Consider the following 27,819-nt stretch of genomic DNA (forward strand, 5'->3'; position numbering starts at 1 on the left):
TTGTAGTTTTTTATTTTTTGTTTTTCTGATTCTAGAAGCAACAGAAAGCCCCCTGAAGTTTTTTGAGCAAGAGAATGGTGTGGTCAGACTTGTGGAACGTCTCCATCGGATATTTTGTTTTCTAAAGTAATGAGGTTATTGTTTATTGCTCTGAGACTAGATGCTATAAAATCACCAATTATGCCAGTGTTCATGTTTTATAGGACACAGTGGTATATCTAAATTCAGCCTTACATAAACTTGACAGTTTCTGTTTTCTTAGCAAAGTGAAATCAGAGCATGTTTCTGGGGTCTGCTCTGCTTTGGACCCCAGTCAGCAAATGATTCCTGCTCACTTCATTCTCTCATGGATATGTATGAATTAATAACATAAATCTGGCCTTCAGATATTTTTGGTTCCCCAGCTTTGATGACTCACATTTTTAATGTTTTACTGTTACTGCCTCCTTGACTGGTGATTTTTTTTTTTTTTTTTTTTTGCTCCTTTGAACACTTCTAGAATAAACCTTTTTCTTCCTATAGCTCATAACTTGTTTTGCTACAATTTATTGATAAATCTCCAGGGTAAACCAGTGGTGTTAAAAAGACAGATCCATGGAATGGATGGAGATAAAGAGTGGAAATTACAGCATCAAGTTTTAGGAAAGACTGACACCATCATCTTTAAAAAAACAAACAAGCAAACAAAAAACAAAACCTTTTCATTGACCCTATAATCTTCTTAAACTTTCATTGTATATTTCTCTTTCATTGCCAAACCACCAAAAGAAACAAAACAAAACTTTTTTTACTCTTTGCCTCTACTTCTGTTTCTTTTACTTCTCAACCCCTAGCAATCTGGTTCCTAGTTTCATCACTTAATACCAATGGTCTTTCAGATTGTCAGTTACTCTGGTTCTTAAATGTTTCTTATGGGCTAGAATTCTAGCTCCCAGGAATTTTCCATTTGACAGTACTCCATTCCCTCCTTTCCATATTAGACTGCTAGCTATATAAATGGCACCATAGCTATGGAGTCTATAAAGCTATATAAAAGCAGCAATACATATTTATCTGACAAACTATGATTCTGAGGAAAGTATTCTGAATTTGGATTCCAAAGACTTGAATTCCAATCACATTTTGAGTTATATAAGTTTAGGCAAATTATTTAATGTTTTAGGATCTCAGGTTCTTCATCAATTAAATGTAGAAACTGAGTTAGACGATTGCTAATATTCCTTGTAAGTCTATATAATGTACTTAAGTATCCGGAATACCACTGATGTTGGTTTGTGTTTAATCTTTAACTGTGATAAGTCTATGATTGAGTTAACTATTTCTATCTCATTCAGCAAATGGGCCTACTATGCTACACTTTAATTAAAATATATAAAGATATATATTTTTATATATACCATATATAAAGATAAATAATAGCCCCTGTTCTCAAAGAGTTTAAATTTTGATAAGATGTAATAGATATAATAATAAGAAATAAGATATATACAAGGTATTTAAATATTAGACTATCAGATAGATATAGAGATAGATAGATGAATAGATAAGGTAGAGTTGAAACCATTCTACTTTAGCTGTGATTCCTTTGCTAGGTAAGAACATGTGTTAGTCAAATTAAATAATTAGAACAGCGTAGATGAAGAAGACCTATACTATTTTGAATCAATCAAAGGCATTGTTGTGAGAAACTAATTCAGCCTTAAGAAATTTGGTGCAGCATAACCAATAGATCAGTCCTCCCTTTGCTTACCATATACTGTTTTGATGACCTGATAAGTTTACTGTTGGTCTGGGTCCAGCAAATTTCTCTTCAAAGTCGTCTTCTCTATAGACTCAGCCACCAAGAAATTCCATCATGAACTCCAGTTCTTGAAAATTGGTGGTTCTTTGAAGGGTATTTTGTCTCTGGTACTAATTAACCAGGGATAAGAGAAGAATGAACAAAATAGAGACAGAAGAAACAGAAAGTCCATATGGCAGCTAGGTTAGAGAGGACAGAAGCTTACAACATTTTATTCTTCTCTTTCTAAAACCAACAAGGGGGGGGGGGAAGAAGGGAGGGAGGACTGGAACAGCACTTTCATTAATTTCAAGCCCCACCTTATTGCCAAGATCCATCTTTCTGGAAGTAGTATTCCAGAGATGTTATTTATCCAAATCAAAGACACCACAATTTCCAAAGAATAAAAAGTGTAAGTTAAGATATACTAGATATAATAATTTAATAGGAGATAAAGTGCATATAAAGTAAATGTATATATTAGACTATTAGAGAAAGACAGAGACAGAGACAGAGACAGAAACAGAGAGACAGAGAGAAAGGGAATTGAAACTACTTCATCTTATCTCTAATTCCTCTACCAGGTAAGAACATGTATTAATCAAATGAAACAATCAGAACAATGTATGTGAACAAGGCCTATATTGTCTTGAATCAGTCAAAGCCATATGAGAGATTGGCTCATCCTTAAAAAATTCATATAAAGGGAAGAAGCTATCTCAGAGCTACTGTATATTAAAAATAGTAACTTCCATAAAAGCAGTTTTTAAAATATAATCATTAATGTCCAAGGTGACCTTGGCTCTTTGCTGTATCAAATTCTTCATTTGTAGAGTGATGAGCTTGATCTGGATAATCTCTAAGTTTTCCTCTATTTCTAAATTTTATAAATGCTAGTAAAGGATTAAATGACTTTAAAAACAAGTTACCCTTAAACTGTCACCAGCATGACCACATAGAAAGGGAAGCTGTGTATATATGGAGTTGGGAAAGGAAGAAATATGGGGTTCATGGTCCTTAGTGACTTTCTTCTTCTCTAGTGACTAGTGAAAATGAAGAGAGTGAGAGGCTCAAACTATAAGCCAATAAGTTTGACCTCTATTAACAGTGTCATACAGTGGAAAAAAGTCTTGAATTTAAAGTCAGAGAACTTGGATTCAAACTTTCCCTCTGTTATTTATGATCTTGTTGGGTTTTTTTGTTTTGGGGTGTGTGTGTGTGTGTGTGTGTGTGTGTGTGTGTGTGTGTGTATGTGTAGTAATTGGGGTTAAGTGACTTGTCCAGGGTCACACAATTAGGAAGTATTAAGTATCTGAGGCTGGGTTTGAACTCAGACTTTCTCAACTCCAATGCCAGTGTATATCTGCTGTGCCATCTAGCTACCCCTATCTATATGATCTTGGGCAGGTCACACCTCTCTAGGCCTAGATTTCCTTATCCATATCTTATCCTTTCCTTATCCAAGTCTGTGCTCCCATGACTATAATAAAATGAATTTATCAAAATTATAGGACACAATACTAAAGTGATAGTTGGAGCAACTAATTGGCGAAGTGGATGAAGCCCTGGCCCTGAAGGGAAGAGGACCTGAGTTCAAATATTACCTCAGCCACTTAATATTTATTAGCTGTGTGATTCTGGGCAAGTCATTTGATCCCAATTATTTTACCCTAAAACACAAATAAATAAAAATAAAATGATAGTTTGTGAGCATTCAAGAACAGAAAGTGTTAATCCCTAAAAGGTAAAACAAATCAAGCCATAATCTTCTCATTTTCTTTAAAAAATAAACTGAAAGATTAGGAAATGTCATAAATATCCAGTAACTAGATTTCAACAAAATACTTGAGAAATTCCTATAACCTGATCTGATGGGAAAAAAAGGAATTATAAACTAGATAATGTAATTAGTTGGATTTGGATTTAAAATAGTCCACTAATAAGGAAGCTTCAAATGAAATATTCTAGGAATCTGTCCTTAACTCTGTGATAATTAGCATTCTGAGTAATTGCTTGGGAGGGAGGGGGGAGAGGAAAAAAAAAATGTTACAATAGAAAGAACATCCACTGAACTTAGTCATGAGACCCATGTACATATCTTGGCTCTGACACTCACTGGTGCATGTTTTTTTAAATACGCAGGTAACACAAAGCTACAAAGGAAAGTTAATATGTTGGACAACCAGGTCAAGATGCAAAAGATTTCACAGAAGACCAAATTTTAAAAGATTATATTTTATGGGAAGAAGGGATTTCATAGGAATTTATAGAGATAAGTCCACTTACTTTTTTAAAAAATCAATCTTACAAGCACAGAATACAGACAGTATGAGGAGACAATAGATCCTATGGAAGGAAAAAATAAGTTTTTTAGTGGACAACAAGCTGATATTGATCAATCAACATGGCAGACCCCAAAAGCTAATGTAATCTTGGGATATGTAAAAGGAATATAGTATCCAGAACAGTAGAAATAAGCATATCTTGCTCTACTTAGAACACATGAAAAGTAGTCTTAAGTTCAAGGTATGCCATCTTAAGAAAGGCATCAACAAACTTACATGATTAGGACTTATTCTACTTAACTTCATCTAGTAGGAAGTAAAACATTGAGTAGAAGTTGCAAAGAGGAATATTTTAGCTAAATGTAAAATATTTTTCAATCATTAGAAATTCCAAAAAGTAGCAAGGACTGCTTTGAAACATGCATTAACCTTGAGTAGATGCATAATTTGCTATAGACAGAGTTTTTGTTTAAGGATTTTCTCAGACCCCTTCAAATTCCAAGATGCTTTGAAAAGGAAATGAACCAAAAAACCCAAAACAAAACAACAATAACAACTGGAAACACCACCCCCCACACACACACCAGAACAGGAAATAGAAAAATAGCCCTACCAAATGTTACAGTTGTATTGAAAGAATAAAATATATAAAGAAGCTGCCAGTACATCGATTAGATCTTCTGTGGTTATGCCTCAGTTTCCCCAAATTGTTCTGCTTCATCTCTCCTTCACCCACCCCCCCTTCCTGGTCATTAGAACTGAGATAATCAGGGCTGCAGAGCTCTGGCCACTCTAGCATTCCAAAAAGTCATAAAACTCCAGATGGCTTATCTTAAACCCCTGCTTATCTTTCTGGCTCAGACTTCCTGTCTTTAAGAAAATCCTTAAGTCTCCCAACTTATCAGAATTTATGATCCTTCCTTCTTTACTCCCAACCTATCAGAATTAAAGAGTTATGATCCTTCCTGGAATTTCCACTCAACAGTGTTCTGTCACCCACCCCTTGCCTTTGTTTCCTTGATCACTGGAGCCTTATAAAAATCTCTGGAATTATTTGCTCATCACTGGATGCTTTGAGACAAGAGTCCCACTCAGCAGGCTAGGGGTCGGACATGGATCTTGTTTATCCACTAGTCCAACTCTCCACTATAAAAATATTACAAACTTCTAATCTCTGTCTTGCCTCAGTTTCTCCGGCATTACACTATAAAGAATCTATGGAAAATCAAGAATAACAATAATTATACTGGATGAGCAGGTATGGACAAGTTACTGTCTTTATTATTGAAGAATGTATCCATTGAAGAACCACCATCATAATTTCTAAATATTAAGGAAATTATTTGCATTATCAAATCAAAAACAAATTTCTGAGTCAGGGCTATTGAGCTTTTTATATATAAATATGATATTCAATTAAATTTCTATTCAAGACACATGATTTGAGCACCGACTGTGCAGTTGCTGAATGCTGGGGATACAGACAAGAAACAGATAGTTGCTGCCTTCAAGAAACATAGAAGCTAGTGGGGGAAGCAACATGAAAAAGGGAGCTGAAAAGTATTTGGGGAGATATGTGTGACATCATGATGTTCCATGGAGTAGAAACCAAGCAGAACTATTGATGGAAAATGCAGAGATATGCAATTATACAATATTTGGAAGGCTAAAACAGAATGTCTTATTACATCTACTCTAATAGGAATTAGATTTCCGTTAAGCCCATACATAAGCCATGGAGACAAGTGAATATACTTTGACTTAGTTTTTAAAAGATATTTTCTGGCAAAGCATTTGTTCCATGATGGCTATAATTTTATGATAAGTAATCTGAAGTCACATATTTCTTTATGATGCATCTTTTTTTTTTTTTTTGTAATTATATCAATGAGAAATATGTTTAATTTGCATGATGTCTAGTCTAATGAAAATTAGCACTGGGGTAAAAATTTCAAGATTCAAAAATTAATTTGTATAATGGCATCTTCAAATCAGGTATGAAGATAATGAAAATGTTAAATGTTTTATACATGCTTCCCTAGGAATTAAGGACATAAGCATAATACGCAGTCTTAGGAAGATGACATGTAAGTTTTTCATTGAAGTATTTGTGTACTATGTTTTATGTATTTCCTTATGGTCTTTCCCCACATTTATTTGTCAGTGTTTTATGCCATAGTCATAAGCTTTTATTGAGTATTAATTAGTCTGCAAGCATTTATTGAATATATCCATGTGCCAGATGTGCTTCTTGTTGTTTGTCCTTTGTTCTCAAAGAGAACCATGACTTGCTAGTGAACTGTATTTAAGTAAGGAAGGGCAGTGCAAAGCCATCAACCTCACTTTCTCTTCTAGAGCCATCTGGGTCCAATGGCAAGATATAGATTAGAAAAACTGAAGATGATTGTCAACAAAAATGCTTAGATTATAATGAGCCATATATTTCTTAGTTTTAAAATTATATCGGAGACCAAACATTCCATACAAGTTTTAATTTCATAATAAGATGTCATTTAAAGAAAACTCTATTCATAATGCAGCCTTTTACAATTAAATGAGAATATTTTCATGTAGTCAGATGAAAATTATCCCAATATTTCTTGGTTGGGGGTGGAGTTCATGATTAGGTTAGACATTATTAACCACTTAGTCTATTTAACGGAACTTTATTTCCATAGTTCTTCAGGTTGGAGGAGAGCAAAGAAATGAACTCAGAGTATAAAAATTATACCAGACTGCTTTCTGTTACTTATAAATTGATCTCATTTTATTCTGCATTTATATATACTAGGATTATCTGGGAATTTGACTCCTGGAGAAGATCTCTATACTTACTTCCAGATCAAAGTAATAGAAAAGAAATAGAACTATTGAGGGTGGATCTTTATTTTGTTTTTGTTTTTTTGTTTTAAGCTCTATTGGGAGGCCCTTGTTCAATTAGAAGAAACCCTTTGGATATGCAAAATATGTTTTTAAGTAACAAAAAAAAAAAAAATCCTCTATGAGATGCCACTGTCTATTTCAAGGTAGTATAGACCACTAGGTAAATCAGCTTAATTTAACAAGCATTAAGTGAACACCAGTGAAGTGCAGGGCACAGTATTAAGTTTCATCAAGTTAAATATCATCCCTTGTCCTCGAGTAGTTTATAATCCACTATAAACATTGTATTCAGAACAGTTGAGTTCCATGTCTGTTCACTGTTCTTTTTAATATATTTACCCAATAAATGACTTTGGGGAAAAAAAACAAACTGAAAATAAAGATGTAAAAAACTTTGCTCATGCTCACAGTAATTATATATTCTAATATGGATTAAGTTAAGAAAGAAATAAAAGTGAAGCCAGTTCCCTTTTTCCCATTCTGGAAAGTGGTAATATGATTAAGAACTTATCTGTTTCTGTTTTCTAATTGTAATACCCCTTACTTATGTTAATCAAATAACACTAATGAGTTTAATTTGAATATCAACAATAATAGGCAAGTCTTCATAGATCCAAGTCTGAAAACTTGTTAGGAAAGTTCTTTGTAGATTCTTGAAAGATTCTGTTTTTTCTTTCCTATAGTTAAAGGTGTGGTTCATCTTCATTTAAGAAGTTTTAAAAGAGTGATTAGAATGGAATAATTTCTTGAATATTTTAATTTCATTGTTACTACAGCCACAGAATACTATTTGTTTTACATCATATTCAGAAATCACAGCCTTCAACCTTATACATACATTTGCCTTTGAGGGATAGAGGTATATGTTTAGATCTCAAGAATGGGTGGAAGGAATTAGGAATACAGAATATAGGAAGAAGTAGCAAAAGGGATAGAGTAATAAGAATAATGAAGATGGTAATAACTTCCAATGTAATTCAAATTAACATTGTTGACCCCTTCACATCTCATTCTGGATGAATGATTGAGTCTCAGAGTTTAGGAATGACTTAATTAGTTTATTAGGTGGTAGCAAATTCAGCTCTTTCTGTCTAATATCTAGAATCAAAAATCAGTACCTCTATTGATTGCCATCTGGCATCTAAAATTCTTCACAGTTGACCCAATCCAACTTTTTCAAACTTCTTCAAACATTATTCTTTTTGCATTTTACAATCTTATCATACTGGTCTACTTACTGTTCTTTGAACATAACACTCCATTTCTCATCCCTGTAACTTTGAAAGTGTCTGTCCTGGAATGCTCCTTCTTCTTACCTTTGCCTCTTGTAATCCCTTCCTTCCTTCCTTCAAAACTCAACTCAAACTCAAACTCCTGCATGAGGTATTGCTTAATTTGCATAGCTGTTACTGTCTTCCCCTTCAAGGTTACCACCCTGCATGCGTCTTGTACATATCTATATATTGTACATGTATATTGTCTTCTCTATTCAAATGTAAGCTCTTTGAGGCAGGTACTATTTCACTTTTGTCTTGGTATTCCCTGGCATATCATAGGTACTTAATCAATTTTTGATTGATTGAAGAGGATAAAGTATATGTACCTGGAGGTAACAAAAACATGATCTTCCTAATATTGTGCTGGGGCCATTTATCTCTGGGATGCTGTTTTACTATACAAGACAAACTGTTCATGTAAAATTGGAGGAAAAGTAGGTGAATTTAGAATGTCTTATATGAAGAAAAGCAGGGATGGGATGGGGGAGGGACTCATGAAACAGCATTTTTTATTGCTATATTATTCCAAGTAGGTTTTACACATGAAAATTGCTCAGTTTTAGTGCAGTAGAATTTCTGGGTCTTACAGGGCTGTTAGGAGGAATGTACTCTGTAAACGTATGAAATAAATATGAGTTGTCATATTTGAAGTTTTTAAGAGTTGAGAGTGGTGTGAAAAAACATAGGATAAAGGGCCAGACCTGGAAACAGAAGGTTCTGGGTTCAAATTTCACTAGTACCAGTTTTATTACAATTAAAAAAGTCTACTAATCTCACTAAACCTCAATTTCTTCAGCTATAAAACAGAAATACTACCTGGAATAACTATCTCGTATACTTGTGAAGTTTTTATATATATTAGATATTTCAAAAGCTTTAAAGTGTCATATAAATGTCAATATATACACAACTATTTTTAAATCATTCCTTCCAGGCAAATTTTTAAGTACTATTTCTCTGGTTTCCTTTAGAAGTTTTTATAAGATTATATACCAAATTATATTAATTGTGAGAAATATATATACATATATCTTAAATGTTCATATGGACATTAACTTAGTTAAAGTGAGAACAGGTTAGCATTGTAAAAGTTAATAATCTACTTTTCTAGGGAAAAAAACTTGAAAAGTCAAATCAGTCAGAAAAATTGCTCTATGGGTCAATGTAAACGACGTTGAACAGGTTTTAAATGAAAGTAGTCTTTCACCTAACATTTGTAGGAATAGTTTTAATTCTGCCATTCTAATTAAATATTAGTAAGTCAATAAGCATTTATTAAATACTTATCACATTCTAAATGCTGTATTAAGTGGTAGAAATACAAAGAAAGACAAAAACAAGGTCTCTACCAATAAAGATTCAAAATGCAACTCACATGCAAAAAAAAAAAAAAAAAGTCTACATCTAAGTTATGTACAGTATAAAGGGAAGACAATCTTAGAAGAAAAACATGAATATTGGGGGGAGGTCCCCAGAATTGCTTCTTACAAGAAGTGGGATTTAAACTGAGTCTCCACAAAAGTCAAGGGATGCCAGGAGAAAAAGATGGGAAGGAAAGGCATTCTAGGCATAAGATAGTTAGCAAAAAATGCAGAAAATTAAAAGACAGGGTTTTGCATGTAGGAGAAATAACAAAAAGTCCATTGTCATTGGATCATAAAAGAAGATTTTAGGGGTGTAGAAAATTGTCAGAATGTGAATGTCTTTAAAGATCAGAGGTTTTTCTGATTCATCTTAAAGGTAACAGGAAGCCATTGAAATTATTGAGTTGTAGAGAGAGTGAAGGAAGGAAGGAAGGAAGGAAGGAAGGAAGGAAGGAAGGAAGGAAGGAAGGAAGGAAGGAGAAGGAAGGAAGGAGAAGGAAGGAAGGAAGGAAGGAAGGAAGGAAGGAAGGAAGGAAGAAAAGGGAAGGGAAGGGAAGGGAGGGAGGGAGGGAGGGAGGAAGAAAGGAAGGAAGGAGGAAAGGGAAGGGAGGGAGGAAGGGAGGGAGGAAGGAAGGAAAGGAAGAAAGGGAGAGAGGGAGGGAGGAAGGAAGGGAAGAAAGAAAGAGAGGGAGGGAGAGAGGGAGGGAGGGAGGGAAGAAGGAAGAAAGGAAGAAACTTCACTACCTAATTGAATTTGAAGTCAAAGGGCTTGGGTTACAATTTCAGGCCTCCCTTGATACCCAAGATAAAAAAAAAAAAATTAAAATTTCATTAAGGGTCAATGATTGTAGAAGCTACCATATCCCTAAGCATTCCTTAAGTGAATGAATAACTCATTTTTTGGAACTTGAGCTGTATTTCTGTTGATTTACTATATCAACTGACAGTATCTTACCCTAGTCAAAGGTTTGTTAAAATTTTCCAGAGAAAATGAGGTGTAGGCTCCTCATATCACTACCCTACTCAAGAAGGCAAAAATGCTGCTGTTCAAAAGTATTCCTTGTCTAGGAAATTTGAATTCAGGATGAAATGTCATTGAACAAAGTAACAAGAATATTTGAAAGAAAAACTAACAAGTCTGCTCCAGAAGGCTAGAGTCAAGAAAAAATGTCAAATGCTGGGAAATAAACTTCAGATCTTTCCAGAGTTGTACTTTATCTGTATATTGCTCCAAATGGCAATATATACTAGAGAAAGAAGAAGGGATTTTTGTTTTTGTTTGTCTTTTTTTTCTAATTGTGCCATGACTACTGAATGACCTAGAACAGAATGGGCCAATGTGGAATACTAACACACCTGAGTGTCTCTCTAGTGGCATTCCTGCTGAGTAAGTACCAGAAAATTCGATTAATTTCATTTTTTCCCCTGGGGAAAGATACACAGGTCATATGTCATATGTCCCCATAATATATTTGTCTCCTAGATGAACTACTTAGTGCAACTTGAAAAACTTAACATTTTTAGAAAACATTTTGCTTTGACCTACTGTAGGTATTTTCTACATTTCCCTTTAATGTTAGGTATTAGGAACAAATATATTGTGAGTACCTCCATCTGGGTTAGATGAGTAATAAACATAATGGGTACAATTAAATTATAATATCTCCCTTGTCACAGTTGTTTGATAGATTGTGAAATTCAGAAAACTGATGATGTGATAATGACTCTGAGAAGACTGTGAAAGGTTTATGGCCTTGTATTAAATTTTCCAGTGATATCAAGTTGATTAGAGTGTTAGCATTTTGAAATAAATTTCAAAGTAAGAATAATGCATCAGAAAAGAGGATATAAAAAGAAAAGAATTCTAAATTTGGGAATATAGGTTGATTTATTTGGGGGGAAGTCAGTTCTGTTGGGTAGATTCAGGAAAATGTTTATTTAAGCCTTTTCTATCTTTGTGGGAAAACGAACAATCAAAAGTCAAAAGTTTGTTTTGTTTTGTTTTTTGATTCAGTAGTTCAAAACTTAATTTTAAAAAAGAAAGCTATGTGTTTATAGTTTTTTGTTGTTGTTGAAAAGGTAACTCCATTTCAGAAGCAATGTAAAACTCTAGTTTTAACATTAAAAAAATAAATCAGAGGAAGACCTCCATTATTGGGGGGTGAGAGATCTGTTATGCAAAATATCCTGTAAGTTATGGATTAGAACCACATAAATTAAAATAAATCTCTCAACAAATATTAACTACCTATTATGGACCAGACACTATGGTAGGATGTAGAGTTAAAATGACAAAACTAAAAACAATCCCTGATCTTAAGGAAATTACAGTCTGTCAAAAGACAACTTGTCCCAAGTGTGTGATGAAGCCATCTGGAGCATGGCTCTTAACAATTGTTAAATTGTCATTATGATCTTTTATACCTCAGGCATGATTTCTTGTTTTGGTGATAGTCTAGACTTAAGAAGATGGAAAAAATGCTAATGATGCAGATCAAATATAAAAGTATGTTGTTTAAACATATGTGCATATGCACACTTGCCCATACATACACACACTCCAAGAACTGGTGGTTAAACATTTACCAGCATACCAGGAAAATATGCATATAAATATTTTCAAAATTCATACAAAAAATACAGATCATAGAGAGGCGTTATCTGGAAGTGTAGCTAGAGGGAATGGGGCTATGATATAGAAGTGAAGAAATGCCCATCCACAAATATAGTTTGTTACCTCAATAATCTCTATATTAGAGTTGCCTATAGCAACTGAAAGGTAAGAGACTTACTTGTATCACACGCTATTAATTGTCCAAGGTAGGATACAAACGCAGTTTTTCATGGTTCTATGCCCAGGGTTCTTTGCACTACATTTGGAACCACTTCTACATTTTGTCAGGAGAGGTTGCCGAATGTATGTCAAAGCAGAATATAAATGTAGGATGGTCATAGCTTCCAGATGTGAGTCCCTACTTCAAGGGCCAACCATTTGGTATTTTAACTAAAAACCAATTCTGTGATATGGGTTACTTTTTAATGAAGTTAATCTTTAATTAGGAGGTAAGGGTTTTTTTTTTTTTCTTTGCTTCTTCTAGATCAAGGCTTCAAACATTTAAATTGACTGGGACCTTAGTGATGATTAATTCCATCATCTTAATGATGACTAGAATGTCTAGAAAAACAAAGAAAAAAAGGAAGGAAAGAAGGAAGGAAGGGAGGGAGAGAAGAAGGAAGAAAGGAAGGGAGGAAGGAAGGAAGGAAAAAAGGAAAAAAAGGATGGAAAGAAGGAAAGAAGGAAGGAAGGAAGAAAAGAAAGAAGGAAGGAAGAAAAACAAAGAAAAAGAAAAACAAGAAAAGAAGGAAAAACTTGAGGAAGGAAAAAGAATTATGATTATTACTTTTCTTTGAAAATATAATTTAATTTCAGAGGAAATATATTGATCTGAGCAAATATGTTTGTGCTTGTTTTTCTTTGTTTGGTGAAGTGTAACAACCCAAAGTCAGAAGTTCCAAAGTACTATGGTTAGGTATACATTTTTGGCACACTGCTGCCCCCTGCCGCCTAATAAATTGAATAACTCCATTTTTAATTCTGATTATTTTTAGCACTTCTTTTCAGTGGCTTCTGATTCTTTCAATTTAAAGACATCCAGCCTACAAGGGCATAATTGATCCTTATTCCTATTAACCAAACTGATCACTGATGAATATTAGAGACATCTTTACATTTAACAAATAGAGAAATCTTTTTTTTTTTTTTTTTCATTGTGATACTGGAAACAACTATTTTCATCCTTATTCAAAATCATTAACTCCAGAGATTTGCTAAGGAAGAGGTACATGTAACAAAAATAATAAGTGAAAAGTCTCAAGTAGGATTCATAGTCTCCATTTCATTTTCATATTACAATGAGCATTTAAGTAAGTAGTATTGATAGAGCCATTTCTTGTCACTTGATAGATATGTAGGCCTAAGGAGCATAATAATGAAAGCATTTTTAAATGAGACTGTGAAAATGTAACCAGATATCATCTTCCTTACTCTAGAATCCCCCCTTTCATCTCCAATCATTTTCTAATCCTACTGTTTTAAAATCATCACCACTCTCTTTTCTTTCCTGATTTGTCTTGCTTTTTGAAAAGATTTATATCTGACTGTATGGTATCATGATATTATGGAAAGACCACTGAATTAGGAATTAGAAACTGTATATTTAAAGCATAAAACTGTATTATGCTAGGTCAATCAAGCTATCAATAAACATTAATTTGACAACTAATAGATTTGGTGAATAGAGTGATGGACCAGGAATCAGATAAGACCTGAGTTTAAATAGAGCTTCAGGTATTACTGGTTGTATGACCTTGGTCACGTAATCTCTTTCTGCCTCAGTTTCCTCATGGATAACAATAGCACATGTCTGGCAGAATCAAATGAGATAATATTTATAAAGAATTTACCACAGTGCCTGGCATATTTAAAAAATATTTGTTTCCTTCCTGTTTCCTTTCTATTTTGTGATAGGAAAATTCTAGGTGCTTCTGATATGAAGACAAATATGAAATGATCCCTGTCCTCAACAAGTGTACATCCTATTGAAGGAGACAATGTAAATGCATATAATAATTCTATGTAAAATACATTCTAAAAATACAAAATAATGGACAGAAGAGTGACATTTAGAGCTTAGAAAGAGATTCAGAAGAGGTCTGATGGAGAGCAACTTTTGAGTTGAGCTTTGAAAGAAACTAGGTATTCTAAGTAGAAGAGGTGAGAAAGAAGCTAATTCCAGGCATGGGGCTAGTTGGCCAAAAGCAATTATATTTTGTTTTATAATATTTTTTATTTTTCAAAATACATTTTCAATATTTAATTTTTGTGTTCCAAATTTTATCTCCTTCCTTTCCCTTCTCTTCCTCTCCTAGACAGCAAGTAATCCAATATCAGTTAAACAAGTGCAGTTCTAAATATATTTCCACATATATCATGCTGTGCAAGAAAAATCAGATCAAAAGGGGGAAACGAAAAAGAAAAAACAAACAACAAAAAACATGAAAAAACTATGCTGTGATATGCATTCAGTATTCATAATGTTCTCTCTGGCTGCAGATCTTTCCATCACACAGCTATTAGAATCGCCCTGAATTAACTATTTGTTGAAAAGAGGCAAGTCCATTACAGTTGATCATCACATAATTTTGTTGCTATGTATAACTTTCTTTTGATTCTAATCACCTCACTTATCATCAGTTCATGTAAGTCTTTCCAGGCTTTTCTGGAATCAGCCTGCTTATCATTTAGTATAGAACAATAATATTCTAGTCATTCCCCAGTTGATAGACACTCACTCAGCTTCCAGTTCCTTGTCACTACAAAAAGGGTTGCTACAAATATTTTTACACATGTGAGTCCTTTTCCCTTTTTTATGATCTCTTTGGGATACAGACCCAGCAGAGACACTGCTGAATCAAGGGGTGTGCACAATTTGATATCCCTTTGGATATAGTTCCAAATTATTCTCCAGAATGTTTGGATCAGTTCACAACTCCATCAACAATGTATTAGTGTCCCAGTTTTCCCTCCAAACATTTATCATTATCTTACCCTATCATAGATAATCTGAGAGGTGTATAGTGGTACCTTAGAGTTGTCTTAATGTGCATTTCTCAAATCAGTAGTGATTTAGAGTATTTTTTCATAGACTAGAAATAGCTTTAATTTCTTCATCTGAAAATTGTTTATATCCTTTGACCATTTATCAATTAGGGAATGGCTTCAATAAGCAATTATTAAGTGCTGACTATATATGCCAGACCCTGTACTAAATTGTGAGGATTCAAAGAAAGACAAAAAGCACTCTCTTTCCTCAAGAAACTCTAATTCCAAAGAGGACAAAAAAATGTAAATAAGCAGGTACATATGAGCATACAGAATAGTTGTAATAACTAATAACAAGCAGTGTTATTTCACAATTGGCAGGGAAATGTACACTTTTAAGTTTAAGCTGCATTAAACTTTTTTTCTATCACTTTCTTAAATCTAGATAATCAGCTAAACAATAAATTAAGCCCTGATTTATAATATTTGCAGAGTATACTGGAATAAGCCTGTTGTAGGAGAGTGGGATTTCACCTGAATCTTGAGAGAAGCCAGGAAAACTAAGGAGGGATGGGTAAGGAGAGAGTACATTCTAATTATGGGTAAAGATATGGAGATGGAAACCAGAGTGTCATATCTGAAGAATATAAGGAAACCAAAATGGCTGGACCATGGAGATCAGGAAGGAGAGGAATGTTTGATGTCTCAAATTTTGGACTGGAACCAGACTATGTAAAGCTTTACATGCTTAAACTCTTTGGACCTCAATTTCCACATGGATAACAGAGGGATAATAATGCCTGGCTTGCCTACCATACAGGACTGAATGGTAGGATAAAAATACAAGAAATTAAATTAAAAACTGTTTCAAAACTAAGCATCCCTGAAAAGTTTTCATCTTTGTCCTTTGAAGGAAGAAAAACTGAAAAATATCTTGGAATAGAGATAAGAGATTCCATCCTAGGGAAGTAAAATGATCTCCAGCTTGACTGCTCCTCAAAAATAACATAGAGGGTAGAAATATTCAAGATATGAGAATAAGAGTCATTGAAGAGTTGTTGAATAATGGTTAATCATATCACAGCATCGGTGTTACATCCCAGAACTGTAGAATATGAAGTGAGAGTAAAAAAGAATAAGGCGACTTTCCTCCTTGACAATATTTATTCCTCTCAGCATTGCAACTCATCCGAGGAATCAGAGGTCATTGATTCAAAGGCTGGTTCTTCTGTTTATTGCCTATGTGATCTAGAACAAGGGACTTTTTACCCATATGAGCTTCAGTTTCCTTAACTGTACAATAAAGGGGTTGAGGTACATGTTCTCCCAGCTATTATAATCCTGTCATCTACTCCCTGAACCTTGCTCCATCAGTCATGTCTTCTATCTTTCTCTCTCCCTCTCTCTGTCTCTATCTCTATCTCTGTCTCTTTTTCTGTTTCTCTCACTGTGCCTCTCTCTGTCTCCATCTTTCTTTTTCTGTCTTTGTCTCTGAATCTCTGTGTCTCTGTCTCTGTCTTTGTCTCTCTTTATCTGTCTCTCTGTCTCTTTATCTCCGTCTATCTCTCTATTTCTATCTTTGTCTCTGTTTCTATCTCTACATCTGTCTGTCTTTCTCTTTCTGTCTCTTTCTGTTTCTGTCTCTCTCTTTCTCTGTCTCTATCTCTCTCTGTCTTTATCTCTGTCTCCCTCTCTTTTATTCCTTCTCTGTCTCTCCTCTCTTTCTCTCTCTCTCTCTCTCTCTCTCTCTCTCTCTCTCTCTCTCTCTCTCTCTCTCTCTTTCTCATTGCATCTCTGTGTGTATCTCTCTCCCCTCCAACACCAAATGTCAAGATAAAGTTTACTTTCACAGCTTCTCAATTCTCCTCACAAACTCACTCCTAAGTCTCTTTCAATCTGGATACCATTTCTTCTAGTCATCCTGGTTTTCTTCATTTCTTCATCATTCTTTCCTTTGCTAGTTGTACAGTAACCAGCTCTCAAATAATATTTTCTAGAATTTTTTCCTAGGAATCTAAACCAAGTTCAATGATACTATTTCCATTGTTTTCCTAATTTTTGAAAACTAGAACCATATTTGTCCTTATTTTCTCCTGTGGCAATTTTCCCTTTCTGCTGCATCTTTCAGGATCTCTGACAGTGGCTTACCACTCAAATCTACCAGTTCTTTTAATACCTGGAATGTTCATCTGTTCTGTTTTTGTTTTTTTTTTCTCTGCCATATCTCTTGTATATCTTGAACTGTTCAACTCATTATTTTCATCTAGAATATTATAGTATCATCGTAACTAGTCTTTCTCATATTCTAATCCAGCCACTGATGACAAATCAAACCTCCTAATATACTGATCCTGATTTTCTCCTACTCACAAGCTTCACTGATTCTCTAAGAATACAGTCTTGTTTTCAAGGCCCTCTACAATTTAGTTCCAACTATATCATTATATATCACTTCTCTTCATATATGTTGCATTCCAACCAAATGATTCTTTTTTTTTTTCCAAATAGGATTCTTCACTTTTCCTCCTTCCTGCCTTGTCCTCTTCCATCTCTGTGCTTTGTACAGTTTGTTCCAGTAGTTGTCATCTATTTTTCCAACATTTTATTTTCTCCTTTAAAGCCCAACTTAGGAGGTGGTAAATATGAAAATTCTTGGAAAACTAAATAGAAAGACTAAATAATGGATCTCGGGTCTAAAAAGAGAAGGAAAGAAAAAAATATTAGATTACACTTTTTTATTAAAGTTTATTTTCAAAACATGCATAGATAATTTTCAACATTCATCTTTGCAAAACCTTCTATTCCAAATTTTTTTCCCTTCACCCCATCCTCTCTCCTAGAGAAGCCAAACAATTCTTTACTAAGAACTTTATGCCTGCCAATAATTATGCTAAATATTATGAAAAATACCAAAAATTATTAGATGGAATCCCTGACTTCATTGAGATTAGTCTACCAAGAGGTATGCAGAGAGAAATGGCTGGTTGTATTTGAAAATCTTCAAAATGCTGAATTGTGGCCATATTTTCCATCCTTCTATAGTTCCTCCCTGACCCAAGAACATATTGGAGCAGATAAATAAATATTCTCTATTCCTTGGGGAGCCATTATGTAAGAAAGTGGAAATAATCCTTCCCTATGGCTGATCTTAGGAATATACACCCAATCTACACTGTGAATGTAGTGCTATCCTGGATATTATATCTGTGCCAGTGCATGGCCAGGTCTAATGTAATTAGCAGTCTTTTCATAGCTATCCAGAACTGATATCTTGTTCTATTTTCAGAGATTTCAAACTCTTTTGCTCTAGTCTTTGATAAAGTGGGCCTTGCCCTTTGTGTTCTTGGTCTCATCCCCTCTAAATGGTTCCTCATTTCTTCCTTTATTCTTCCCAGATCCCTCCCGATTTATTGCTTGCTGCTAACTCCAGCTTTCCTTGGCCAGGTGGTTCCCATTCTGATGATAGATCCATCCTCACAGTTGGCACCCCCTCTCTCTATTTCTCTCAGTTCTCTGGGAGTTCCTGCTGTTTTGGTAATTACTTACCAGTCTTTGGCAATTCTCAGACCTGCTGTGAGCATCTTCAGCATCTCTCAGTGGGAACAGCCCTATTCCAGTTACTTACTAGGGGTTTGATTAGTGCCTTCAGACTAAAAATACTGCTTCCTCTCATTCTTTTTCAGTATATGGTCCAGTTTACATCTGTAATGTAACCACAGCTGACTTAATAATTTTGATCCTTTTAACCAATTGATAGGATTCACTTTACTACTACTACTACCTAGTATTTATATAATATCATACTGCAGGTATGGTACTTTACAAAGTTTATTTCATTTCATCCTCACAACTAACGCAGGAGGTAAATGTCATCGTTATCCTCATATTATAGCATAGGAAATTGAGGCAAACAGAAGTTATATGACTTGCCTAAGATCATACAGTTAGTAAATATCTGCATCTGGATTTGAGCTCAAGTCTACCTGATTTCGGGCTCAAAACTATACCATCAATTGCCTCTACCATATTAATTATTAATCAGTATAAAGCTCTGGATCTACTATGATCTAGCCTGTTAACTACAAATGTATATGACCCTAGTAGACTTAATAATTTTTCCAATTTACTATTTTTTTGCCTTTCAATCCCAATTGATATTTTAGATGTACATATCATTTAATCATAGCATTTAGAAGTATATATGACTTAACCAGTATCATAGTATTAGAAGGAATGAATAGGCACAGAGGAAATACGAGAAAGATCATAAAGATCATCCATAAGAACATAGATTTAGAGCTGAAAGAGAAACTCAGAGAATATAAGAGATCAACATCTTCAGCTCTTACAGTTTAGAAAATTGAGGCCTGAGCAAGTTGTGACTTGCCCAAAATTATCTAGGTAATAAATGACAGCTGGTACTTGAACTCAAGTCTCCCAGCTTCCTAATCCAGCACTCTATCAACTCTCCCACACTGTCTTCTACCCAAATTCTGGTACTTAGATATTTGAAGGCTTTAATCATTTCATGGATGAGAATGTTCCCTTCTATGATCTAATCCGCTAGGTGGTATTCTGGACAGAATACAGGAACTGGAGTCAAGAAGACTAAATTCAAATCCAAGTCTCAGATATTTACTAGCTATGAAACCCTGGGCTTGCTACTTAAAATATTATCCTCTTCTGTAAAATAAGGATCATAATAATATCTATCTCCCAGGATTGTAGGGGGTTCAAATGAGATAATACTTATAAAGTATTTTGCAAACCTTAAAGCACATATCAATGCAAGTGAGTGTCATTATTATTTTTTTTATCCTGAGATCATAATCCATCCACAGCTTTTTATCCTGTAGATCTTTTGCCTATCTCCTCCCTTATATCATCCACAGCAAGATCCATTGAATATGTAGAGGCTCTTTCTCTAGAACTCTTGATATTACATGGTGCTACCAATGGAATATGAAAACTATGTATCAATTATTGCTTGTTCATGTTACAAGATTAACTCACTAGCTTTTCTAACCAAATAATTTTCCAGATTATTTTGTATGTCCTGTCAGTAATTGGTTTGCATATCAACCTTTTGAGACAAAGCCTTATACATACTAGGTGTTAAATGTTTCTGAATGAAATTAATAAAAGTGTATTATTAAGTAATTAATGGAAACTTATTATGAAACAATTGTTAAGTAGTAAGTTGTGTGCCAAACACTAGGAATATAAATATAAAAGTGAATACTCTTCCTGTCCTCAAGAAGCTCACCTGTCAATAGGATCAGAAGTCCACAGAGGGCAGCGGTGGCCAGAAAGAGATCTTTTTGTTGGGAAAATTATAGCATTAATAAATGAAATCACAGGCGAATAAATTGACATCTTTTTTTCTAGGAATACTAATGATAAATTAGTTTATGAATTGATTTGAATATACTTTGGTTTTTGAAGCTCTTTATATTACAGGGAATAGAATTATTATCTCCGTCATACCCAGGATTGCCTCAAACATATTATTTCACAGTCACATCATTTACATATTCTGGCTAAACTGTCTTTTGAAATCCTGTCAAATGTAGTTCTATTCCCCAATTGTATGGCTCTATTTAAAGTCTCTGAATCTTATTTCATTGAAAGGCATGTGTTAAGGACCACATAAGGACATTTAATAAGATTTGTCTATATTCTGTTGCTAAATTTTAGGTTTTATACATTCCTACCAATTTAAATCCTATTTAATATTTATTTATGGACAAAAGTGATCTATGGCACAGAACTTTGTCAATGGGGAGACAAGAAGATGTAGTAGAAAAAGCAAGAGACTTTTAAATCAGGAGACTTGTGTTGGAATTCTAGCCCTCCTATGTACTATTTGTGTGCCACTGGACAACTGACCTAACCCTTCTGAATCTGTTTGCTCATCTGTAAAATGGAGATAATAAAACTTGCTTCACCTGTCTCCTAGAGTTGACTAAAAATGGCTAAATAATAGCTGTCACTGGCTGCTTGAGAGCAGGAGATTTTGTATTTTTGCCTTTCTTTATATTCCCAGTGCTTTGCATTGTGTGCCTGATACATAATGAGGTGCTTAAAAACACTTGATTGATTAATATTAGTGTTCATCCTTGTCATACCTCGATGTCAAATTTTTGTGATCTCCTGATATGAATCTTTGAATGTAATGTTGGGCTTACAAGCAAGAATCTGTGATTTCCTTGATATATATCCTCATCATTAATGCAGGTCTCCATCCTCTACAACTTGTTGTTTAGAGATTGCAGTGATCAAACAGATTTATGCCCCTGCAGCCAAACTGGTGAGTAAGTTCTCCACAATCCATTAGGCTGGTCTTTTAAGTCCAAACAATAGTGAGTCCATACTTGAACTCTCTCTAGATTAATTGCACCTGCCAGAGCAGAGTTATGTTAGTCTTCATTGATTCAGAATCACTTCCAATTTCATAATGAGAAATTGAGCAGGATCCATCCATCCAACCATCTATCTATCTATCATCTCTGTATCTAGCTACTTATCTATCTATCAATCTAATTGTGGACATATTCTACAATTAAGTAAGCAGAGTCAGCTTCCATTAGTTACTATTCATGTTTCTTTTCCCTCTTAATTATCAGGACTGCTTATGTTAATAAGTAAGTAGACAGCAAGCATTTAATAAGTGTCTCTATGTGGCAGGCACTGTGCTAAGCACTTATTATATATGTTTTCATTTCCAGAGACAAAAAATTTTTGTTTTATTTGGGTATACAGAAAGAGAACAGTTATAGAGTTTAGTGGTTTTCACAGGCTACTAAATTTTTGTACCTAAATCAAATTCAAATTAATTTTTGGACTCCATAAAATTTTGTAATTACTTCTTCCCTCTTTGTTCATTTTATGTCTAAAGTACTAAATCATTCAAATTAATCTCAGAATTAAATCAAGTTAAACTAATAACCAAGTAATATAAATAAAATTGTTCTCAGATTCAAGGCAGTAAAGAATGAGGAATTACAAGGACCTTTTTGTCCAAATGAATGATTTTTAGGGAATTAGCTCAAGGAATGATGACTAAACACTATTTGAAAAGTTTTTTTTTTTTTCAGTTGGAAGATTAGGATTGACCTAAAAATGTAATGAGACTTTATATATTTTATTATTTTTAAATTTTTTATTTTCCCCAGTTATATGTAAAGACAACTTTTTTATTATACATGTGCATTCTTTTTTTTTTTTTAACATATTTCCTTATGAATCATGTTGAGAGAGAAAAATCAAAACAAAAAGGAAAAACCAAGAGAGGTTAAAACAAAGAAGGAAAAAAAGTGGACATTGCATGTGTTGATTTATATTCAGTCTCCATAGTTCTGTCTTTGGAAGCAATGTTTATTGGGATTGCCTTGGAACACTGAACTGCTGAGAACCAACTTTTTCATAGTTGATCATTGTACAATCTTGCTATTGCTATGTACAATGTTTTCCTGGTTCTTTTTGTTTTGCTCAGCATCAGTTCATATATATATCTTTCCAGGCCTAAGATTTACATGAACTGATGCTGAGTAAAACAAACAGAACCAGGAATACATTGTACACAATAACAGCACTATGAAACTATGAAAGACTTGATTCTTCTCAGTGGTTCAGTGATCCAAAGCAACTCCAATAGATTGTGAACAGAAAATGCCATCTGCATTCAGAAAAAGAACTCAGGAGACTGAATGTAAATCAACACAAGCTATGTTCACTTCTTTTTTTCTGTTTTTTTTTTTCTGTCTCTCCCATGGATTTTCCCCTTTGCTCTGATTTTTCTCTCCCAACATGATTCATAAAGCAATGTGTGCTAAAAATAAGTTACTATAAAAAGAAGTAATCAAGGAATATTGCCCTGATATTCTAGAACCAAAGGGTAAAATAAAAATGCAAAGAATGTAAAAAATCTTTCCAGGCCTTTCTAAAATCATCCTGTTTATCATTTTTATAGAATAAATAATATTCCATTATTTTCATATACTATAACTTATTTAGCCATTTCCCAATTGATAGGCATCTACTCATTTTCCAATTCTTTGCCACCTCAAAAAGAGCTGCTACAAACATTTTTGCACATATGGGTCCTTTCCCCTTTTTTTAAATTATCTCTTTGGGATTAAGACCCAGTAGAGACACTGCTAGATGAAAGGGTATGTATAGTCGTATATCCTTTGGGCATACTTCCAAATTGCTCTTCAGAATGTTTGGATCATTTCACAGTTCCACCAACAATGCATTAGTGTCCCATTTTTCCACATTTCCTCCAACATTTATTATTATCCTTGCCTGTCATTTTGGCCAATCTGAGAGGTATGATGTCATGCCTCAGAGTTGTTTTAATATATTTTTCTCTAATCAATAGTGATTTAGAGTATTTTTTCATATGATTAATTTCTTCATCTCAAAATTGTCTGTTCATATCCTTTGACTTTGATTTTTTTGTTATATTTGTAAACAAATTCCATAATATACCTAAATAAGTGACATACTTCAAAATAGGCACTATAAGAGAATATGTGCTGACCAAGAAATCATGAGGAATTTTTGAAGAATACCTCTTTTGGACGTTATCTTCAGAGATAGTTATAAGGATTGTAATAGAGACTAGAGCCGTGCTTTCATTGGCATAGAAAATTCCCACATAAGGAATTCCCACAAACAACTCAGGTTTATCTCTTTTCCACAACCTGTAATCAAGAGAATTTCCTAGAGTACTAATTAGTTAAATTATTTTCTTATGGTCATATCATCAGCACAACTAAGTTCTGATTAGTGTGAATAATGAATTCCTTGAAGTGGTAACATACATTCAAATTCACACTATTCAAAGTTATGGTCATGTAAAATATGGTCATTGTTTCCAACTTGATGGAAATATGAATATTATTTTTAATATTCTATTTTAAGAGGTTATTCATACTAATAGGGACTCAGCTATATGCAGTAGAGATGGTATTTGTGGGACTATTCTCTTTTTACTATATCATACATTCAATATGAGGTTATAAACCACACAAGAAAAATTTATTATTATTTTATCTCTCCCTCAGTTCTCTGTGAAACATCCATTTGGATGGAAATTGTCCATTATGAGCTCCAAATGACTTTTGTTTTTTTCTGAAACATAACTATGCCCTCCAAAAGATGAAGTTTTATCTATCAGTAACGTAATTCAAAAGAATCAGTCAAAAGCTCTAAATAGGCAGTTTTTAAAATGTTATGAGAAACATCAATCATTTCACATCAATCAAAAAACATCATCATTCCTCCCAAAGGAAATCTGTATGTGAATTTATTAAGGGCCTAATATATGCCAGGCACTCTACCAACCATCAAAGATTCAGAGGCAAAAATCAAGCACTCTTATCCTCAAGAAGCTTCTAGTTCATTTGGAGAAATTAATAATAATGATGATAATGAGAATATTTATATAGTACTTTTCACATATATTCTCATTATATTCTCATAACTACCCAGAAGGACAGATCTATTATTTCCTCAGTTTTACAAATAAGAAAACTGAGGAAGGGCCAATTAGATGGTGCAGTGGATAGAATGCCAGCCCTAAAGTCAGGAGGGCCTGAGTTCAAATCCGGCCTCAGACATTTAATACTTCCTAGCTGTATGACCCTGGGCAAGGCATTCAAGCCCAGTTGCCTCAAGGAAAAAACAAAAAAAAAAAAAAAAAAAAACCAATAACTGAGGAAACACTAAGATAAGATATTAAATTACTTACTCAGGATCATACAGTAGAATTAAAACTCAGGCTCTATTTATCCACTATGCCATCTAGCTGCCCCAACAACACATACACATATAGGTAGATATAAAATAAACACAAAATACATACACAATAATTTCAATTAGAGAGAGTCAAACAGCTTAAGCAGTGGTTCTCAAAGTATGGTCTAGAGAATTCTGGGGATCTCTGAAACCCTTTTAGAGGGTCTACAAATTCAAAACTAGTTTTTATTTCCAATATGTAAATGTCTGTAAATATAATCCAGATAGACAAAACCGCTTTGGAGAGATCCTCAATAATTTTTAATAGGATAAAGATACTGAAAACAAAAGTTTGAGAACCACTGGCTTAGGGGATCAATTGAAAAAGTGGACTTGAGCTGAGTTTTTAAGGAAACTGGGGATTGCAAGAAAGCAAAGTGAGCAAGAAAGCTCATTCCAAGCATCAAAATGCAAACTCAGATATGAAGAAAGCACATAAAGGATAATAATATGGAATGATACTGAGAAGTAGTTTGGAAACAGATTATGGGGGAACTTTAGTATCATTCCAGTAAAGTGTCACCTTCTTGAGAATAGGGATTGAGGTGTCTTTGTCCTGATATGCTTAGCATCTAGCACAGTTCCTTGAAAATTTTGTTGTTCAGTTGTGTCCAACTTTTTGTGACTCTGTGGACTATACTGTCTGTGAGGTTTTCTTGACAAAGATACTAGAATGGTTTGCCCTTTTCTTTCTTCAGTGGATTAAGGCAAACAGAGATTAAATAACTTGCTCAGAGTCACACATATATTAAATATCTGAGGCAGGATTTAAATTCATGTCTTCCCTGACTCCAGACCCAGTATTCTATCCACTGAGCCAAATTCACTTCCCCTGCCTTAAAAATAGCAAGTACTTATTATTAAATCCTCTTTGAATTAAAAATTGACAAACTATTTGTTACCTGATGAAAAGTCCAATTTGTAACCAGCATTTCTTTCCACACTAAATAGAAAAAGAATATGTCTTTTCTTTTGCACTTATGGCAACCACTTGCAATGGCTGGTGTTAGATGGATTGAGTTTTTCCCTCTACTCCTTCCTCACAGCCATTTTATTCCAAACTACGCTATTGTACAACCTGTTCAATCTGATGCTGTGATTTTCTGGTTCCCCCATCTATATCTACCCTCTTTTGAAGCTATGCTTCAGTAAAGATTTGAAAATACCACGTTACCTGCATAGCCACATGAGACTCATTTTGTTCCTTTTTATCTTTTTTTAGTTTCTGCACAAGCAGTCCCTCCTGCTACTCTCTTGAGAACATAATGTTACTTAACATCCATGAACACAGGGTTTTCGGGGCTGTAAAGAATATGCAGTTCACCATGAGGCCTCTCAGTTAGAGGGATTTGGTAACATTTTGATGTAGAGAATCTAGTCCTTAGTCTCTAGATTATACAGCCCTCCTTCCTTCCTCTTCCTTAGAAGAAAGAAGTCATTCCAGGTGAATAGGACAAAGTGGCATAAAGATTAAGATTTAGGAAAACTAAAATGCAGGAGTATGAAGAATGGGGATAAGTTAAACCATTTGTGTCTTTGGTTAGATGAACAGACATCAGTTTATTGTCTTCAAATGTTCTTTGTTGATTTCATGCATATTTATGATACTTCTATAATTTTAAGCACAGAATTTTAATTAAAAAAAATGAAGCAGGCTATCACGCTGTCACCTTCTGGCTTCATGATGCATTGAATTTATATTCACAATCTAAAATCCGATTATGTTTTTCAGTTTGTTGTATATATGACTGTGGAGAGTCAGAGGCCATTGTTTTGGTCTTTATCACCTCCAGTTTTCCTTCATCATTCTTCTTTTTTGTTAGGAATTTTCATTATTGATTACTGTCTTATCCAAGGTGTTATTTTTAGACCTTTAATATCATTTCCTTAATTCTTTTATTTCTTGCCACACTGGAGTTTCATATAGCAACTGATTTATTTTCATTACAAAGTTATTTATGTCAGTGGTCAACACTCTTTGTGTCACACTTTGCAAAGAGACAGCTACTATGTGGTAGAAAGAAATCTGGAGGTCAAAAGACTTAGCCTTATGCTAAAAGTGTGACTTAATTTTAATAATTTTATTAATTTACTTACTTTTTCCTAGGAAAATGGATGGAACAGTACTTGGAATGACATAGAAGATAGAGGGCTAGCTTTGATATTAGGAAGGCCTGGATTCTAATGCTATCTCAAACACATGCTAGTTTTGTGATCATGAACTTTACCTTTCAATTCCCCAGGCAATTATTCCATACAGTAAATTATAGAAGAGTTGCTGGTACTTATTTCCACTCTGGGAGTTCTCTTCACTGACAAAACCAGAAACTCAAATTCCCTCTCCACTCCCAACCAAAGTATATTTGTGCCATCTACTACATTGGGTTTTTATTGGAAAATCTTTTCTAAATCTTAAAGTAGTATAAAAACATGAGCTGTTATCTCTAAGAAGTAGTCCAATATAGATTTCCCTCTCAATATTAATATCATAACATCTTTGGTTTTGATATATGAATTGTATTATAATTCATATTTTAATTTTTAATCCAAATGTTATATTATTCTGAAGTAGTCTTTGTCATATCATAAAGCTTAATTATTCTGAATGCTAGGAATGTTTTGAAATAATTGTTTAGACAGTGAGTGGAGCAGAAATGATTGCATTGATGTGGAGAATCATCGATGTGGAAATTTCCACCATCAATGGAGACCAACAACTTCTTTCCAAATTAGTCTTATAAACTTGCCCAAGCATACTGAGAAGTTAAGTAACTTGCTCCAACCAAAATATGTCATAAGTGAGACTTAAACCTCAGTCTTTCTG

The 27,819-nt window shown here is 34.0% G+C and overlaps 1 protein-coding gene and 1 long non-coding RNA gene across 6 annotated transcripts in view; both read left to right on the forward strand.

Annotated features, from left to right (window-relative positions):
• The window catches only part of OXR1 (oxidation resistance 1), a 550,745-nt gene that overhangs the window by 334,057 nt on the left and 188,869 nt on the right, over positions 1-27,819 (forward strand). For 3 of the 5 annotated variants that reach the window (XM_051970977.1, XM_051970973.1, XM_051970975.1), the window contains exon 4: positions 6,108-6,152. The exons of the other annotated variants lie outside the window; for them this stretch is intronic. In XM_051970977.1, the coding sequence (XP_051826937.1) occupies positions 6,108-6,152 (45 nt within the window). The remainder of the gene's footprint in view (positions 1-6,107; positions 6,153-27,819) is intronic. 5 annotated transcript variants of the gene reach the window in all.
• Positions 10,121-12,841, forward strand: LOC127544363 (uncharacterized). Its single transcript, XR_007949430.1, has 2 exons — positions 10,121-10,976; positions 12,688-12,841. It is a non-coding gene; the product is annotated as an uncharacterized LOC127544363 (long non-coding RNA).

This window comes from Antechinus flavipes, chromosome 1 (assembly GCF_016432865.1).
Source record: "Antechinus flavipes isolate AdamAnt ecotype Samford, QLD, Australia chromosome 1, AdamAnt_v2, whole genome shotgun sequence".
In the NCBI taxonomy this organism is placed as follows: domain Eukaryota; kingdom Metazoa; phylum Chordata; class Mammalia; order Dasyuromorphia; family Dasyuridae; genus Antechinus; species Antechinus flavipes.